This window comes from Aquarana catesbeiana, linkage group LG08, assembly GCF_042186555.1.
Source record: "Aquarana catesbeiana isolate 2022-GZ linkage group LG08, ASM4218655v1, whole genome shotgun sequence".
In the NCBI taxonomy this organism is placed as follows: Eukaryota; Metazoa; Chordata; class Amphibia; order Anura; family Ranidae; genus Aquarana; species Aquarana catesbeiana.
In genome coordinates, this window is record NC_133331.1 from 117,364,154 (window position 1) to 117,382,217 (window position 18,064).

The 18,064-nt window shown below is 41.1% G+C and overlaps 1 protein-coding gene across 1 annotated transcript in view; it reads right to left on the bottom strand.

The window, feature by feature from the left end:
- The window catches only part of PCDH15 (protocadherin related 15), a 2,079,434-nt gene that overhangs the window by 787,223 nt on the left and 1,274,147 nt on the right, over nt 1-18,064 (bottom strand). The window contains exon 18 of the mRNA XM_073596339.1: nt 278-371. Within this exon, the coding sequence (XP_073452440.1) occupies nt 278-371 (94 nt within the window). The remainder of the gene's footprint in view (nt 1-277; nt 372-18,064) is intronic.

The window sequence follows — 18,064 nt, forward strand, 5'->3', positions numbered from 1 at the left end:
ACTCAATATTGAACCCTCTGGACTAAGACACCATTAAAGATCATGTGCATGTAAAGGCAGGTGTCCCAATACTTTTGGTAATATAGTGTGTGTGCATTAGACAACTGAATTTAAAAACCTTTAAAATACCACGTGACCAGATTTTTTTACAATGATCTGTATATGAACTTGATTTCAAGGAAACATTTCAAAGTTTTAGCAAATAGAATAACATTAACATAATTAACATTAATAATATTAACATAACATAATTGACAAAAGTTAGTCAGAAACTTACTCCATCAGGCCGGCCATCTGAAGCTGTAACTATCAAAATATAACGGTCCGTACTTTCCCTGTCCAGAGTTTTTGCCAAGATTAAAAGTCCAGAGCTACATCAAAAAAATATATTGCAATTATTAGTGACAAGCATATACATTAACATATGTTAATGTGTAATTTTTTTTTGTATTTTACATATTTACTATGTTCAGAACTATGCTCAGCAGGTGGAACTCGAACACCTCGTTTTTTTTTTTTTTACGTTACTATTTTCCTTTGAATAGCCTGTGTTATAAATAAAATTACACATTCAGATGTATGAGTCAGAGGAGGGACTCCCTCCTCTCCTACTCTGCATATATGGCCTTGTCTGGGTTTTTCCTTTGCATATTCAATGTCATGGTTGCACCATACATTAATTATTATTAAAATAGGAGTTGTATACAAATTAGAAAATATGGAACATCTGTTTATAAACTTGAACATTAAAAACAAAATAAAAGTAAAGCATGACCAAAACCCATCATAGTTTCACATTAAAGCTAATCATCAGTTTGAACCTGCTATAGCAAACATAATCAGGGATCATTTAACATAATTTTTATTTTTTAAAAGTACACTTCAGTCAAGTGTACCTTATTGCTCTGTATTTGAGTAAACATGGATTATAACTCTTCCTTGTTGCTCTTCTGTTTTACCTTTCCTCCTTACCCCTCTTGGTTGCAGAGTGCCATGTGGCCAACAGGGGACACACAGAACAGGAGGGAAGGCTGTCAAAGTGACTAGGGAGAGTCTTGACCTCTATTTACTCTAATGCTTGACATGTACCTGGCCTAGGTAGCCTCCCTGATGGTAATCCCGTGTGTGGCTCAGGGTTAAATTTCAGTCCCATTAGCGGTAACCCCGAGCCACACTCGGGATTACATTGCAGGATCCTGGTGCGGCTTTACTTACCTTGTCCCCAGGATTCTGCTTTGTCCCCCGCAGTGTCCGTGGGCTGTGTCTCCTCCGAAGCCTTTCTGTGCCAGGCTCCGTTCCCTGCGAGCGGCGCGACGCAGGGGGGCGGAGCCTGGTGGCAGATTCAAAAAATGTAAAAACCATAACACATACAGTACTGTAATCTTACAGATTACAGTACTGTATGAAATTATTTCACATCCCTTTTGTCCCCAGTGCTTTGGCCCATGCCCTGCAGTTTTATATGATATATACGGTTCTTTCTGCCTGGAAACTGGAGATTGTCCATAGCAACCAAAAAGTGTCCCTTTATGTCAAAAGTGGCTTTAGATCAGCTAGAAAACAGCGATAGTAAATTAGAACACTTGCAGAATTGAGCGATAGTGAATCGTGGGGAAATTTATTTTTTTATTATTATTATTATTATATTATTTTTTTTTTAATTATTTATATTTATTATATTATAATTTATGTTTTTGTGTTTCAAACTTCATCATACCCGGGATATCTAATAGACTCTTGTTTGGACAGATTTAAGTGTGTTATTGTTAAGAATTACAGGCTTACAATATAAAACACCAAATTTCCATGCAAAATAATTGTACCACTTTCACCACCTAAAATCTGAAATAATCATACCGCCAGGGAGGTTAAATAGCTATATGGGTAATAAAATGTATTTAATTAGGCAGAGTAACCAGGTGAAGAATAAAATATCTGAAAAATTGACCCTTCAACAGATAGGCTGTGTTCTCAGCCACATCATGTGTGTGTGATATTACAGTAGCCTTCAGTGCCTGAACACATGATTACTCTATTTGTATAGTTCTTGGTTTAACTTACAAACCAGATGATGTACAAAAAAGTAATACTGCGTGAAGGCACCAGATCTGCAGGGCTAAATATCTTCAAATGGCAGTATTTTCATCTTGTGGTTCAGTCCTGCACAGAAACCTCCTAAAAAACAACTACATTTGGCTTTAATTGCACTATTTTAAAGATAGCATTAACAACTGCTAATTGATTTCACATATTGCCTGAAGCTCAGTAAAATGTATTTTTGACTAATGAAAGACCAATTTGCAAAAATGTTCTTTAAAAAATATAATTTGCAACACTAGATAAACTTGTGTCTTTTTTCAGCCTGACTATGTAACAAGCTAGGTAGAAAAAGCTGATGCTAAAAGTTACATGTGGTGAAAATTCACTTTGCAAAGAATACCCAATCAAGTGCAAGAAAAAAAATACTTTTTGCTTCCACATAACTGAATGATAAAAGTCAGCAGAGAGTCATTTTATTCACGAAACTATGGGATAATTTTCCTTGCTAAGTGGACTGCCTATTCATCTTCAGTAAATTAATCAACAGGTAAGTAAAAAAAAAAAAAAAAAAAACACTATAAATGGGCCTTCACAAGGTGGGTGTTTTGTTTATACTGGGGCATTTGCACACAGGAGGGTATGTTATACATTTTTTTGATACAAGGGTTGTTTAGTACTAATTTTGTCATAAGTTGTCATTATTATTCTCTATGGATTGTTAGTGTAGTGTTCTAAAATACTGTTTTGAATATGTGGGTACATTTGAGATATATAATTTAGATATGTAGTTACATCTTGGTTTAAGGGGCCCCTATGGGATGCACATATGCATTACAGTGGTAACATGGAAGGGATGGTAATTATTTAATTGTCTATATCGATATCTATGCTAATACATCCTTTAATGTTCTAAGCTGTGGTATGCAGCTATATAGCGTCTGTCCTCTCTAAGGATCATGCACTATCTATTGTGGGGTGATAGAAGAGGGCTAATAGAATGGTATAATTTATTTTACATTGAAGGGATACTTGCTAAGACCCTCTCCAAGTGGTATGTATATTTACCATTTTATTTTAGGCCCCTCATAAGATGTGCTTTGTTTTTTGTGATTATTCGGTTCTCCTCCCAAGGAGAAGTTTGGTGTGGTGGTGGCCCCAAGATTCCCAACCCTATAGTTCAAAATAAATAGTACTTGCATTGTATATAATGTAAATCACACGTGTTGTTGTCATACCATCTATTTATTGGATGTAATCTCATGATGGTTTTATTTGTATAGTTTCCCAAAGCCTGAAGAAGTGGGGTATTTGGAACCTATGAAACACGCTAAGGCATACCTGTTGAGATCTCCCCTGCTACTGTCATCTAGGATCTTGAAGTCTTCTAATGTGACTACAACAAAGGATGTATATATCCTTAGGCCCCTTTCATACATGCGGATCCATTTTCACAGACTCCGCTTGCTCAGCAGGGATCTATCCATTAATCCCCGCTAAGCCGGCGTATGATAGGTCCGTCTCTGCTTACCTTGCAGAGACAGACCTGTTATATCTCTGCTTTCCTCTATGGGGAGATCGGATGAAAACTGACCGCCTGTCCATTTTCATCCGATCCGATCTACCAGACGGCTGGAAAATAGAGTCTCCATCCTTCTGGATTTAGCAGAGTGGATCAGCATAGATCGGATGTCAGCGGACATGTCACCACTGACATTCTATAGAGATACATGGAGCGTCCGTTCAGGTCCGCCTAAAAAAACTGACTCACGAACCTGAATGGTCTGCATGTGTGAAAGAGCCCTTAGAGTAGGGTGGGAAACAAAGTTTTTTTTAATGTCACTGCAATGTGGATTTGTCAATAGGTCATGCATGGGAAATTGTACTTTTAAAACTTTGTGAATAAATTAGCAAAATTTTTATAGTGGTGTATATTATTATATGTATATTGTTAGGCATGTATAAAGTCCAATTTTTCTGTATTTTTTTTCTACCTCAATACCAGGCCACTACACTACATATACATGTAAAAATCTAGTTTTTTGTAGAAAACTACTTAGAACCCCCAAACGTTATATATTTTTTCAAGCAGAGAGAATAAAATGGCAGTCATTAAAATATTTTATTTTATTTTAATTGCGGTCTTTCAAGCGCAATTTTTGGGGGAAAAAAATAAAATTTAATAAATAAAAATAAAAAAACAGTAACGTTAGCCCCATTTTTTTGGATAATGTGAAAGATGATGTTATGTAGAGTAAATAGATACCTAACACGTCATGCTTTAAAATTGCACGCGCTCATGGAATGGTGACAAACTGCGGCACTTTAAATTATCCATAGGTGACACTTTAAAAGCCTTTGCAGGTTACCAGTTTAGAGTTACAGAGGAGGTCTGGTGCTAGAATTATTGCTCTCACTCTGCGGTGATACCTCACATATATGTTGCAATCACTGTTTACATATGCGTGCAGGGCCAACGTGTGCATTTGCCGCTGTGTGTAAGCATGGGGTGACGGGGCGCTTTCATTTTTTTTTTTTTTAATTATTTTGTTTTATTTTATTTAGTTTTGCATTTTTTTTTTAATTGATCCTTTTTATTGCTGTCAAAAGGAAAGGAAACATCCCCAATAGCAATGACAAATACTCTTTAAGGAGAGAGGTGGGTCTGTTAGACCCTTATCTCTTCTTTGGGCTTCAATGCAGCCGATCAGACACAGATTGGTCTGATCGGCTGCTTCACTGGCCGGATAACAACAAAAAAAGAAGAGCCAAAACCGGAAGTGACGACATCAACGCTTGCCGGTTCTGATGTCACACAGTGGGAGGAACAGCTTCAGTTCCTCTCACTGTGAGGATGAAGATGGGTGCCGCCGCTCACATAGCTCCCGGGCTTCCCAATCGCTCGTGAGAGCCTGGTAATAGCGGCGGTGGGAGGGGACCCTCTTCTGCCCCTGTAAAAGTATTCCAGCAGGAATACTTTTACCTGAAGGAGAATTTCCGGCTGAAAAAAATGACACCTGGATCATGGTTGTAGCCTCAACCATGATCCCGGTATAACCACCTCCCAACCAGGAAGTATATATACAGTGGCCGGTAGGGAGGTGGTTTAAGTTGCAGGGATGTTGGTGTCTCTCTGCGTGGTTTTGGCAATACATATTTATACGAGTTAACACATAAGTAACACAACAAGACCCTAAAAAAAATATGTGGCAATTCATGAATGTGCTAATTTAGGCTGATTCGTTTTGGGCCTTCTAAGTGACTCATAGCAGTTGATTTCATAAAACTGGAGTGTGCAAAATCTGGTGCAGCTGTGCATGGTAGCCAATCAGCTTCTAACTTCAGCTTGTTCAATGAAGCTTTCACAAAAAAAAAAAAAAACTGGAAGCTGATTGGTTTCTATGCAGAGCTGCACTAAAGCTGCACTCTCCAGTTTTAGTAAATCAATCCCATGATGTATTTGGTTTGGTATTGATACATTCAAATATTATTCTAGCTGCACATACATTAGTAGGTCAAGTATGCCATCTAACTTTAAGACTGGGTTCACAGCTAAATTTGCATACTGCTCACAGCAGGGGCCCGGTGCATCTCTGTTCTCAATTGCAGAGACAAATCAGGCCCAAATTTTTGCCTGAATTCAGACCTGAAACAAAGCCAAAAATACACAGGACTCCTGTGCAATCCCCTCGGTGGCTACCCCGGAGATGTGTGAACCGGCTCGATTGAGAGCCAGCCACAATTTCCTGTCATGCGTATTGGATGCGGGTGAACAAAGCCTAACTGATTTCGCGAAGTAAAAGATGTATAGGAGCTAGACCAAGAGCTGCTGGTAGTTAGGGGATATGGGATAGGTGAATGATCACTGGGTAATAAGAAGAAACAGAGCAGGCACTAACCCTGGACCATGGAATGAAGAAAGAGGGCCAGGGAGGTGTTAAAAAGTAGGCGTGAAGCAGCCAATCATAAACCAGAGGGCACAGAGGAGGGTAAGAGAAAGTCGATCATAATGAGATATAAGAAGGGGAGAGAGGGAGGATGTCGAGCTAATCTAGGACCAAACAGGGTTATGTAAAAGTAACTATCTGAGCCTTGTATGAAATGGCATGCTCCTATCCATAGGGAGAAACAAAAGTTAATTCCTTTTCTCTTGATGTGGAACAAGATGAGGTGCAGCTATTTGCATCCAATATGGCAAACTTAAACCACTAGAGTTGATTAAGCACAATGCAGATTTTCACATATTTATGAAATGTCTGGTGACGTGAGTTTATTTCTAACTTTGCTAACTCTGAAGATGAATAGTTACAATGTTGCAATGTAAGCATCACACATTAAACTACTCAATGTAAAGAGGAAAGGATCGCCGCTATACATGATCAGCCCATGTGAATAAACGATAAGAAGAGGCTCCAGCCTACATATGTCCACCACACCACACACCTTGATGCATTTTATCCATCCCACCGGGATGATATAACTAATATGACAGTGTAGTCTGATCCAATAGAAGGACTACTGTGGCTCATATTGCTGAAAATGTTAATGCTGGTTCTAATAGAAAGGTGTTAGAACTCTCAATTTGTTGTATATGATGCTGTGTAGCTACAGACTGGTCAGGATGCCCATGCCTTACTAAATATTACTAAAGGTTACTAAAAAACCTTGAATCCCCTACTAGAATCATAGTTTCTATCGATATTGAAAAGGCCTTCGATTCTAAAGACATCTATCCTGCCACTGGATCCAGGCGCAAAAGAGGTGGCGACCCTAATTTGCCATTGAAATGGGTGTCCACAATTACATATTTAGGAGTCAAAGTCACAGCAAATACTGCCGACTATGTGCCCCTTAATCTGACATCCTTACTGACTCTTTAAATGGAAGGCCCAAGCGTGGCAAAAACTTCCATTATCATTAATAGGGAGAATTAACCTGCTAAAGATGAAAATTCTCCCGGTTATTTTATATGTTCAAAGACACGCACCCATATGGATACCTAAATCATTCTTTAAAAAGTTGGCTAGCATCACTAGTTCATTTCTGTGGTCCCCTAAGTTATTATTATTACCATTATTATTATACAGGATTTATAAAGCGCCAACAGTTTACGCAGCGCTTTACAATATAAAAGGGAGACAATACAGTTATAATACAATAAGATACAAGAGGATTAAGAGGGCCCTGCTCAGAAGAGCTTAGAATCTAATAGGTTGGGGCAGGTGGTACAAAAGGTTGTAACTGTGGGGAATGAGCTGATGGAAGTGGTAAAAGATTAGTTGGAGACGTTATAAGCTTTCCTGAAGAGATGAGTTTTCAGGGATCGCCTGAAGGTAGCGAGTAGGGGATAGCCGGACAGGTGGAGGTAGCGAGTTCCAGAGGATGGGAGAAGCTCTGGAGAAATCCTGGAGACGAGCATGAGAGGAGAAGACAAGAGAGCTTGAGAGTAGGAGGTCTTGAGAAGAGCGGAGAGGACGATTTGGGTGATATTTGGAGACAAGATCGGTGATGTAGCTCGGGGCAGAGTTGTGAATGGCTTTGTATGTTGTGGTTAGTATTTTGAATTTAATTTGCTGGGTGATTGGGAGCCAGTGTAGGGATTGGAGAGGGTTGGCAGACACTGAGTTGTTGGTAAGGTAGATAAGTCTGGCAGCAGCATTCATGATAGACTGAAGAGGGGATAGCCTATGGAGAGGCAGGCCAATGAGAAGGGAGTTGCAAAAGTCAAGGCGAGAGATAACAAGGGAGTGAATGAGGAGCTTGGTGGTTTCATTTGTTAAAAAGGGACGAATTTTAGAGATGTTATGGTGGTGAATTCTACAAACTTTTGACAACGATTGGATTTGAGGCTGAAATGACAAGTCAGAGTCTAGGATTACACCTAGTACCCTGGCGTGAGAGGAGGGACTGATTGTTGCATTGTTGATTTTGATGGAAAAGTCGTAGAGGGGGGCACGGGCAGGGGGAATATTAATAGCTCAGTTTTAGAGAGATTTAGTTTAAGGAAGTGGTGCGACATCCATTCTGATATGTCAGTTAGTAATGCGAGAGGAGACTGAAGGAGTGAGGTGAGGAGTAGACAGATAGGGTGTCATCGGCGTATAAGTGGTACTGGAAGCCGTGGGTGGTTATCAAGTGACCAAGGGAGGAGGTGTAGATAGAGAAGAGAAGGGGTCCAAGAACAGAGCCTTGGGGGACCACCACAGAAAGGGGCAATGGAGAGAAGGAGACAGAGTTGTAGGTGACACTGAAGGAGCGCTGTGATAAATAGGCAGAGAACCAAGATAGAGCAGAATCTCAGAGGCCAAGGGAATGTAGTTTATTGACAAGGAGTGGGTGGTCAACAGTATCAAAGGCTCAAAGGCGGCAGATAGGTCAAGTAGTAGGAGTATGGAGTACTGGCTGTTGGTTTTAGCAGTTAGTAAATTGTTAGTGAGTTTTAGTAAGGCAGTTTCTGTGGAGTGCTGTCAGCGAAAGCCAGACTGTAAAGGGTCAAGGAGGTCATTTTCACTGAGGTAGGAGCTAAGACGGTTGTAGACTAAGCGTTCTAGAAGTTTAGAGGTGAATGGGAGCAATGAGATGGTCTTAAGTTGTTCAGGTTGGTAGGGTCCAGTGAGGGCTTTTTATGTATGGGAGTGATCTGCGCATGTTTTAGAGGGGAGGGGAAGGTGCCACTAGAGAGGGAGAGATTGAAGATGTGAGTGAGGGAGCATAGGATAGAAGAAGAGGGTGGCCGTAGTAGTTGTGAGGGAACAGGATCCAGGGGACAACTGGTTAAGTGAGCATCTGAGAAAAGTTTTGTCACCTCTTCAGTAGTAGCCAATTCAAAAGAGGAGAGTGTTGAATGTGCTGTTAGGTAAGTCACCCAAGATAGGGCTGAAGGTACTTCAGGAACCCTGGGGTCAGGGAGGTTTAGCCTTGCCAGATTGGAGGAAACACTACATAGCGAGCCAGATGGTGTATGCTCACCGCTGGCTGGGGACTCAGTCACGGTATTAGAGGCGGCACACCTGGGATCAGATGAGTCTTTAAGATTGGCCATTTAAAGAGGTAATAAGTTGGATCTTCCCCTTACAATGTCTATGAAAGCCACCATCAAGTCATGGGAAGAGACGGTTGGACTGGCTTGCCCTAATCAACTGGGCTTTTCTCCCACAATCCCCTTGTGGATGAATCCCAATTTGCCTCACTTCTATTCTTTTGAGGACCCCATGGCGTGGGTATCGAGGGGGATTAAACTACTCAAAGACATCACTGGAGAGGGAGAATTACTGACTTTTGACCAGCTCAAATGTAGGCATGACCTTCCCAACTCACACTACTTCAGATTTCTCCAGCTGCGTCACGCCTTCCAGGCCCAGTTTAAAGACAGAGCCATCAAATAATTTCCCTCAGACTTAGAAAACCTGCTCATGTCTTACAAACGTCCCAAAACACTTTCGGTTACATACAAGGAGTTATTTAAAAACGACCATTGGCAGTGGTTAAATGTAGGGAAAGGTGGGAAGTAGAGGTCTCTGACATCCAGGGCGAGGAGTGGGATGACATGCGGGATCACCCCTTTCAGCACTTGGTAGCGGAAAGGGACAGGCTGTTCCAATATAAATCTCTGCATAAAGTTTATTATACACCGGCTAGACTAGCTGCCATATAGCCGAATGTTCTGGCGGAATGTTGGTGGTGTAACTTTCGCCGACGGCTGCGGACCATATCTTCTGGGGGTGTCCTCGGATCCAACAGTTTTGGACTGAGGTTTCCTCCTGCATAGCAGAGGTCCTGGTGCTCCCTGTTCCTCAGACAATTAGAGTGTGTCTCCTGGGATTGGTGGAAGAGGTGGTCCCATCTTGGGCTCACAGAACTCTGATCAATATCCTATTGTTTTATGGTAGGAAGGCTACACTGGAAGAAACCGGAGGCCCCATCCTTGCCTTTTTGGAAGGGGTTGGTAAATTCAGTGATGTTCTATTATAAAGCGATATACCTGTCAAAGGGATGTGGGAAGAAATTTGACAAGGCGTGGCAGGCGTGGTATAACTCAGATGTCACGGTGGGGCAGGAGTCCTAGTGACCTAGACCGCTATTAAGTGTACATCCTCTTAATGTCCTAGTCAGGGATAGAAGGTATCTGAGGCTCATTGTACTTTAGTTTGCTTATATTGTTGGGGAGTTCAGCTGTGTTTGTGTTTAAATACTGGAGGTAATTGGGCACTGCATGAATTATCCTGAAGAAATGTATTAAGTACCAGGTGCACTAATGTCCGGATACAAGGTCTCCGAGAGGAGTGTGGAGGAACTGACTCTTAAGTTGTTGGGGGGTGGGGGGACGGAGGAGGGAAAAAAAGACACTCATTAAATGTCTAGTGAGAACTTCAGTTAGTTAGTCTGAATGTTATTGTAATGGTTAGCCATGTTGGCCATATGTGTGGCTCAGTGTTGTGCCAAGTCACTTTTCCACTGTATGTTATATTAAAAAAGATGCCCGTGCTGATCCGTGTCAACAGCCAAAAGTTTATACAATGGGCACATGAGCATCAGCACTGTACCACAGAGCAATGGAAGAAGGTGGACTGGTTTGATGAATTCAATAATGGTTTGAGGAACACAACAACAAGTTCAACTTGTTGACTTGACTACCAAATTCTTCAGATCTCAATCTAATTAAGCATCTGTGGGATGTGCTGGAAAAATAAGTCTGTACCATAGAGGCCCATATCACAACCTGCAGGACTTAATGGATATGCTATTGACGGCCTGGTGCCAGATACAATAGAATACATTCAGAGATCCAATGAAGTCGAGGCGCATGCATGCAGCCATCTAAGCCGGCCATGTCTGCTTAGAGCTCCGCACCATCCGGGACATGGAAGCCTCTACACCCAAATTTTTTTCAGCCTGAAACTCACTCTAAGTGACTGGCACCTCTGTGGGGCACACATTGGCACCATGTATTCAGGGAGAAAAGCGAAGCTTAAGACAGCTAAACCCCATGAAGTGCTGACTAGAGCTGCCTCTAAAATGGTGGTGCTGCCATCTTCCCATTCCTCTCAGCTTCACCCCCAAAATAGCTCAAGTCTCCCTCCACTAATCAGTGCGGTGAGCCTGATTTTGATTTTGGGTTAACCTCCATTACATTACGAAACTTCCCGCAGGGCTCTGACTTATTAAGCCAATTTGAAAGAGTTTTCCACAAGGCAATGCAAAATATCTCAGATGCTATTACTGAAAAGCTGACGTGGGAAAATCCATGAGGTAGGACGCTGCACCTCTATTCTGGAGCAGAGAGTGGATAAATTTGATATTACTACCTCCAGCCATACTGAGGAATTAGAATACCTCAGAGAGGAATATTCCTCTCTTCAAACACGCCTTGAGGATTTTGAAAATAGAAATAGGAGATCTAACTCCAGGGACATACTTATCAAATTTATCAAGATCTCTCCCAACAAACGCTCAAACAGAATGCATTGAAACCTCACCTGCAAGTGCTCCAGCATCATCGCATTCTATATCGCTGGAATTTTCCTTTCCTTTTCCTGTCCGCTTTACTTTCAAATGAAGCTCCTAAACCTGCAAAACAGCTGATGATCTTCTTGCCACAATCCATGACCTCTGCCTGTCAACACCTTAACCTACTACTGAAGGATCAAAACACAGAGCTGATTCTGGTTCTCCCAAAAATCAGAGTAATACTCCAGAACAACATGCTTCTTCCAACTTTCATAAAAGGAGTCACTTTGCTTCACCACCACCTGAGACGGATGCAATGGACTGACCTTTCCTATTTGGGTGATATGAATTTTTTAAAAAGGGCTTACCCTTTTACTTTGCTCATAAATACACCCCATAGGCTAAATCACCTGATACAGAAATCATTATTCTAAATTTAGGTTGGTTTTCCTACAATTCAATATTCTGCTTTGCCCCCCCCCCCACTTGATTTAATAATCCTCTGGTTAATAGATAGCTTTGTTTACTTCACTGTTTATTATTTAGACAACTACATATGGTACTTCAACTCTTAATACACTCATTAACACACATCTCTTCACAGTTGCCTGTTGATAATATACACAACTTGACCTTTGTTCTTTTGCAGCGACCTAATGGTTCACTCTGTTCACTTGCACTAAGAACCTAGGTCATAAACATTGGTTTACCTTTCTTCGACCATTTTTCTTCTTAAATTAATCAGTTAACCACTGTACAACCCCTAGCCAGAGTTGATTAGTTCCATATTGTAACATTTTACCCTGTTGTTGTTGGTACGTGCCTGTCACATTCTTATGACTCACTTGTTATTACTGAATTATTCCATAACTTGTTTAATGGCTGTCGTAGTCCCGAAGACAGCCCACTGCTCTTCCATTTTTTTCCTCTAGTGCCCCACATAGTTGTTTGGACACTCTTTGGACCAATAGTACCCACCATCTGGTGAGTCTTATTATTCACCACCCCTTGGATACTTGCTCCAATTCAGAGCCATTTTTTCCTATTTTTTATTTTTGTATTCTATATTTCTATTAATTTTTTGCTCTCTCCAGAGTTAACTTATTATTAATTTAATTAATTTATTATTCCTTTTTTGACTGCTCCCCTCCCTAATCCTTCCCTATTACATACCTCTCCATGCATTCTTCCACTTCAGATTACACCATAACTTATTTGCCAGTACTCATGACCCTAAAACCCATTCTCACAGTATAATGGCCTCTCTGAACGTATTAACACTTAATGGTCAAGGTCTTAACTCCCCTCCTAAACGCACTAAAGCTTTCCAGCTGTTCACATAAACAGTGGACTATACCAGCAGTCTCTTGGGTTCATCCACTTCGGTTGTCACTACCTATGGCAACGCACAATCTTATCCTATAGGATTTTTTCATGCGATAGTTGCCGTTCTTAGATACAGGTCCATTTGCTTTTCAGCCATATGGTTTTGCAGTATCAGAAGATATGGACATTTATGCTATGAACTTCCTTATGAGATCCTTTACCGCAAGTCTCAGTGTTTGCTAGGTTTCATCTTAGTATTTAGCAAACTCACCAATACTTTATATTCCTTGCACGCCAATATCCCCTGGGGGCCATGCATACACAAAGATCTTATTTCCTTTGTTGCATTTTGTTCCTTAACTTTTTGATGTGGTTATTACCACTGGCGGCCTCTGTATGCATGGTTATTTCAGTGTCCGGACCTTGTCATTTATGTTTTGTTGGTTTTTCTTTATCTGTTTGTTTGTCCATTGTTAGCTGCCACTTCAATTTTGCAGTGTGCAATTTAACATACAATCACCAGTGTGCATAATTGTTTTTCTCAGTGTACTTTAATCAAATTTACTTGATTATTTATTAAAACATTTTTGTATATCTCCAGAGTCTAACATTGCCTTTGGCTGCCCTGGTAGCCGCATTTTTCCTCTGGGACCTCCCCATCTGTGGGTTCTCCCAACTTCTCTTTTTGTCCAATATGTTTGGCGATGGCAGCAACACCCTCCTTGGGTGAATACTACCTGGTCTATATCAACTATTTATATGATAGAGGTGTTATTAGTAAACACATCACCTTTTTGTGTTTTAGTCTATCTAAATTCTATGCTTCGACATTGGGGGTTTGGTACCTATTTGCTAAGGTGGATTGCCGCCCTATATCCCCATCCTAAAGCTTATTTATCCTAATTGGGTTATTGCCCTAATGCCTTTACCATTGAGAGAGGAACCCGACAGGGTTGCCCCCATCTCCTATCCTCTTTGCGCTTGCAATTTAACCCCTAGCCCAACTTATCTGGTCTAACCAGAATATTAAAGGTCTAGAGCATGGAGGCTATCACCATAAAATATGCATGTTCGCGGATGAAGTTTTCATATTTCTCACATCCCCTTTATTATCATCACTGACACTGATGGATATCCTTTCTAAATTTGGTCAAATATCGGGCCTAACCATAAAGCTACAAAAATACAAAGCCTTAAACATATCAATCCCATCTGCTCTTCAAACACAACTACACAATTCCCTCCCAATCACCTGGTCCATGACACATGTCTCATACTTAGGTATTAACCGTACAGCAAACCCAAAGATCTCTATGCATTGAATTATCCTCCTTTAATAACTCAAATTTCTAAACTCCATAAAACCTGGTCATCCTTGCCATTGGCTTGGATGGGTAGGATAACAATCAAAATGTCTATCCTTCCTAAAATTCTCTACCTGTTTAGAGTACTCCCAGTAACGATTCCTTCACATTTTTTACACATGTTACAACGTAAAGCCATACAATTTATTTGGAACAGGCTCAGACCACGTCTACCTAAACCAACCCTATATACCCCCTGAATCTGCAGCGGACTTGGGATACTAGACTTCACCAAATATTACTACGCAGCTCAATTCCATTCCCCAAATACCATGCTACTAAGGAAACTCCACTATGGGTAGCTATAGAGTCAGTTGACTGTGACCCCTCTCTCTACAGCAAATATCTTATGGCTCACCCCTGCCCAACGCCAGACCATTACCAACTCCATTACTAAATATTGCCTATCAATTTGGAAAAAATTAAAAACCCGCTTCGGTCTTCAATCTAAGCATAACCCTCTCCTCTCCTTCCTGCACAATCCTTCCTTCTACCCAGCCTGGTCCTCTCCAATCTCCTTCTCCGCCTGGTCTAATGCTGGATTGATTCATGCCCACCATTTCTTTTAATCTCATATTAATACTCCCTTCCCTACCTTATATGAAACACATGATCTCACTTTCTCAGAAACCTTTCATTATTTACAAATTATTTTTTTTTAAGTTATTACACACCCCCTAACTTGAAAACCCCTGACTTCACAGTCTTTGAATGCAGCTGTACATCAGACCCACACAGACAAGGTCTTATTTCAGATTTATATGCGCAGCTACTCTCACACACCACCTCTTCTCCCCCATCTTAAACAAACAAATGAAAGACTGACCTCCACCTCCAACCAAAAGATCTGAATTTGGCCCAGACCTGGCAGTCAACCAAATTGGAAAGAAAATAAAGTAGATATGGCACTGTTCTATATCTGTGTTTAAAATTAACTAAATAAATAGATTGGTTGGTGAATATACACGTGAAAGTGCAACTAGCGTATACACTACATAGCTTTACATGTGTCCTTTCACAAAGAGAAGGAAAATATAATAATCAAACAACTATAAATACAACAACCAAATTGGCCACTTCAAATATAGTGCCTCTTGAAACCAACTATAAAGTTCTTACCAGATGGTATTTAGTCCCTGCCAGGATAGCCAAATTTTGGCCTCAATATTCCTCTCATTGCTTCCGTGGTTGTACTACCCCGGGCACACATGTCCACATTTGGTGGGAATGGCCCATTGTCAGTTTCGTTTGGATGGAGCTTTTTCAAATCCTCTTTACTTTATTTTCTACCCCCTTACCTTCTGACTCAGCTGTAGCACTCTTAAATATCAAACCACATCCTGTGACTCACTGTCAATTTAAACTTCTGCTCTTTGTAACCCTGGCAGCAAAGCAAACCATAGCGAAAGTATGAAAATCTACTTCACTCTGCATACTATTTGTTAAACACAGGGTAATGCAAGCCATGATACATGCAATAACAGAAGCTATTCTTCTTGATAACATACCCAAATTTGAATCAATATGGAAACCTTGGGTCAACCATTACCTACCCCCAGGCTTTGATGATTCACTTCTACTACCTTGAATGCAAGTAATATTACCCTCCCTGTTACACTTACCATATGAGTGGATATCTTGACTCTTATACCTTTACTGGAGACACCTTTCTCCCTTCTCCCACCCTACACTTAAATTTCCCCTTCCCTCTCCTTTTTGTCTGCTATATTATTTGGTTTCAGAAGGGAACATTAAGGACGGATAACATTATTGGTCCTCTCACCGGGATAGGCCAGGCCATAGTGTCGCAACCTGGCCCTGATGAGATCTGACAACCTTCCATACTATCCCCAACTATGCCTAAAGACCAACTGGCATCTTTGCCCTCCTAATTTATTTGTTTTGCATACATTTACAATAGTTTTTTTTTTCCATGATCATTGTTAACGCCTTTTGGGACCACAGCTCACAAAGTTCCCAACTGATATTCTATTATATCACAATATTATATTGGTTGATTCAGTTTGTTAACTCACCTCTGCTTGATAATGTTTAATTATCTGTACGTATTTTAATGATTTTATTGCTTTTGTTACCAATGTACACATTTTATTTGTACCTTGTAAAACTCAATAAAATATTTGGAAAAGAGATCTAATGGAGTCTATGAATCAATGGGTTTTGGTGGGTGGTTATAATGTTATGGCTGGTAGGTGTACTTCTGATTGCTGAACTCCGTATGCTAAGGTTTACTTTGCACACTCCTGAATCCTGCACTCCCAGCATACAGAGTGGTCAAAATAATGCACACAGCTTCCCCTTTCACATTTTACTTCTGCACCCACTGTCTACAGCTCACTCCTGTCCACAGCTATTACATTTGTGTCCCTCTCCATCCACAACATTCACCTTTGCACCTAGCCTCCCTCCACAGTTTTTACCTTTGTGCACACCTCTATCCCCAGCTCTCACATTTGCCCCCCCCCCTTATTCACAACTCTTATCTCTGCAATTCCCACTTTATCCACAGCTCTATCCTTTGCAGCCCCCTCCAACCTCTGTCCACACCTGTGCACCCTGCCTTCCCCATCCTCAGCTCCCATGTCTGCAACTTCCCTTTTTATCACCAGATCTATCCTCTACATCCCTCCTCCATCCACAGTTCTCACCTGTGCACCCAACTTTCCTCCACAACTTTCGCTTCTACACCCCCTCAATCCACAGCTCTAGCCTGTTTACCAAATCCCTCTCCACAACTCTCACCTTTGCACCCAAACCCCCCTCCACATCTCTTATGGGTGCACCCAGCCCCCCTCAACAGTTCTCACCAGTGCACCCTATCCCTCCCTCTACAGCTCTCAACTGTTCACCCAACCCCACTCTGCATCTTACACTTGTGTGTCCAGCAGCTGTTCATCTACACGTCACCTCTGCACCACCTCTCAAATCTCCCTACCATCATCCACAGTAATCTCTTTACACAGTGCAGTGTTAATAGTGTGACGGAAGTCACTTTGGGTGGGGGCCATGAAACCCAGAATCCCTTGGAGAGGTTGAACAAATCGGACTCACTGTACAACCACACTGGAATGTTATATATATATATATATATATATATATATATATATATATTATTGTCTCATACTGTTGTGGACTCTTTGCTGGGTAGTTTGGGGTGTGGCTGTATTACATTGTTCTATTGTGTCTGTCTGCCTTGGGAGAAAGGTATTATGGGATGTGTACGTGTGTTTGCTGTGAGGAGGGAGGGGGGAATTCCTCCAACAGCTCTCCTTGCTGATTGGACAGTCTACCCCACCCTGAATGCAAAGGGAGGGGGGTTGTCCCAAGTGTTACCTCTGCCTAACTGAGTTTCAACAAACAGTTCATGTTCAGCAGCCAAAATGAGTACTGCCTAGTTCTTGGTTGCAAGTGGTTGGAATACCTAATATCTATATTCAAAATGGAAGGAAGAGGTATATGACGAAAGAACTTGTGGAAGTGGAAGTGGGACATTTGTTAAATAGCACACCGCCTCAATGCATTTACTCGCTGCTGGACAGCAACACCAGCAAGACCTGTAGCCCGGAGCTGAGGATGAGTTTTGGAGCACTGCCTCTGTATTACATGTCTGACAAGCCCCACACTGGGCCAGGAGGTGGGGACAAAAGCCTGCAACTGCAACACGAATATTAAATCTGTCATGGTGTTCGAACCTGGGGCACTCATCAACAGATGTGGAGCATGTGGTCTGTGTGCACGGTACTAGCTATACTCCTGACAAGAACAAGAGAACAAATAAATTCATATGAACTTCAATAACTTATACTATACATATACTACTGTTTGGTAGCCTAAAGTTGTTTTATTTTAATTTTTTATTTTTTTAATGA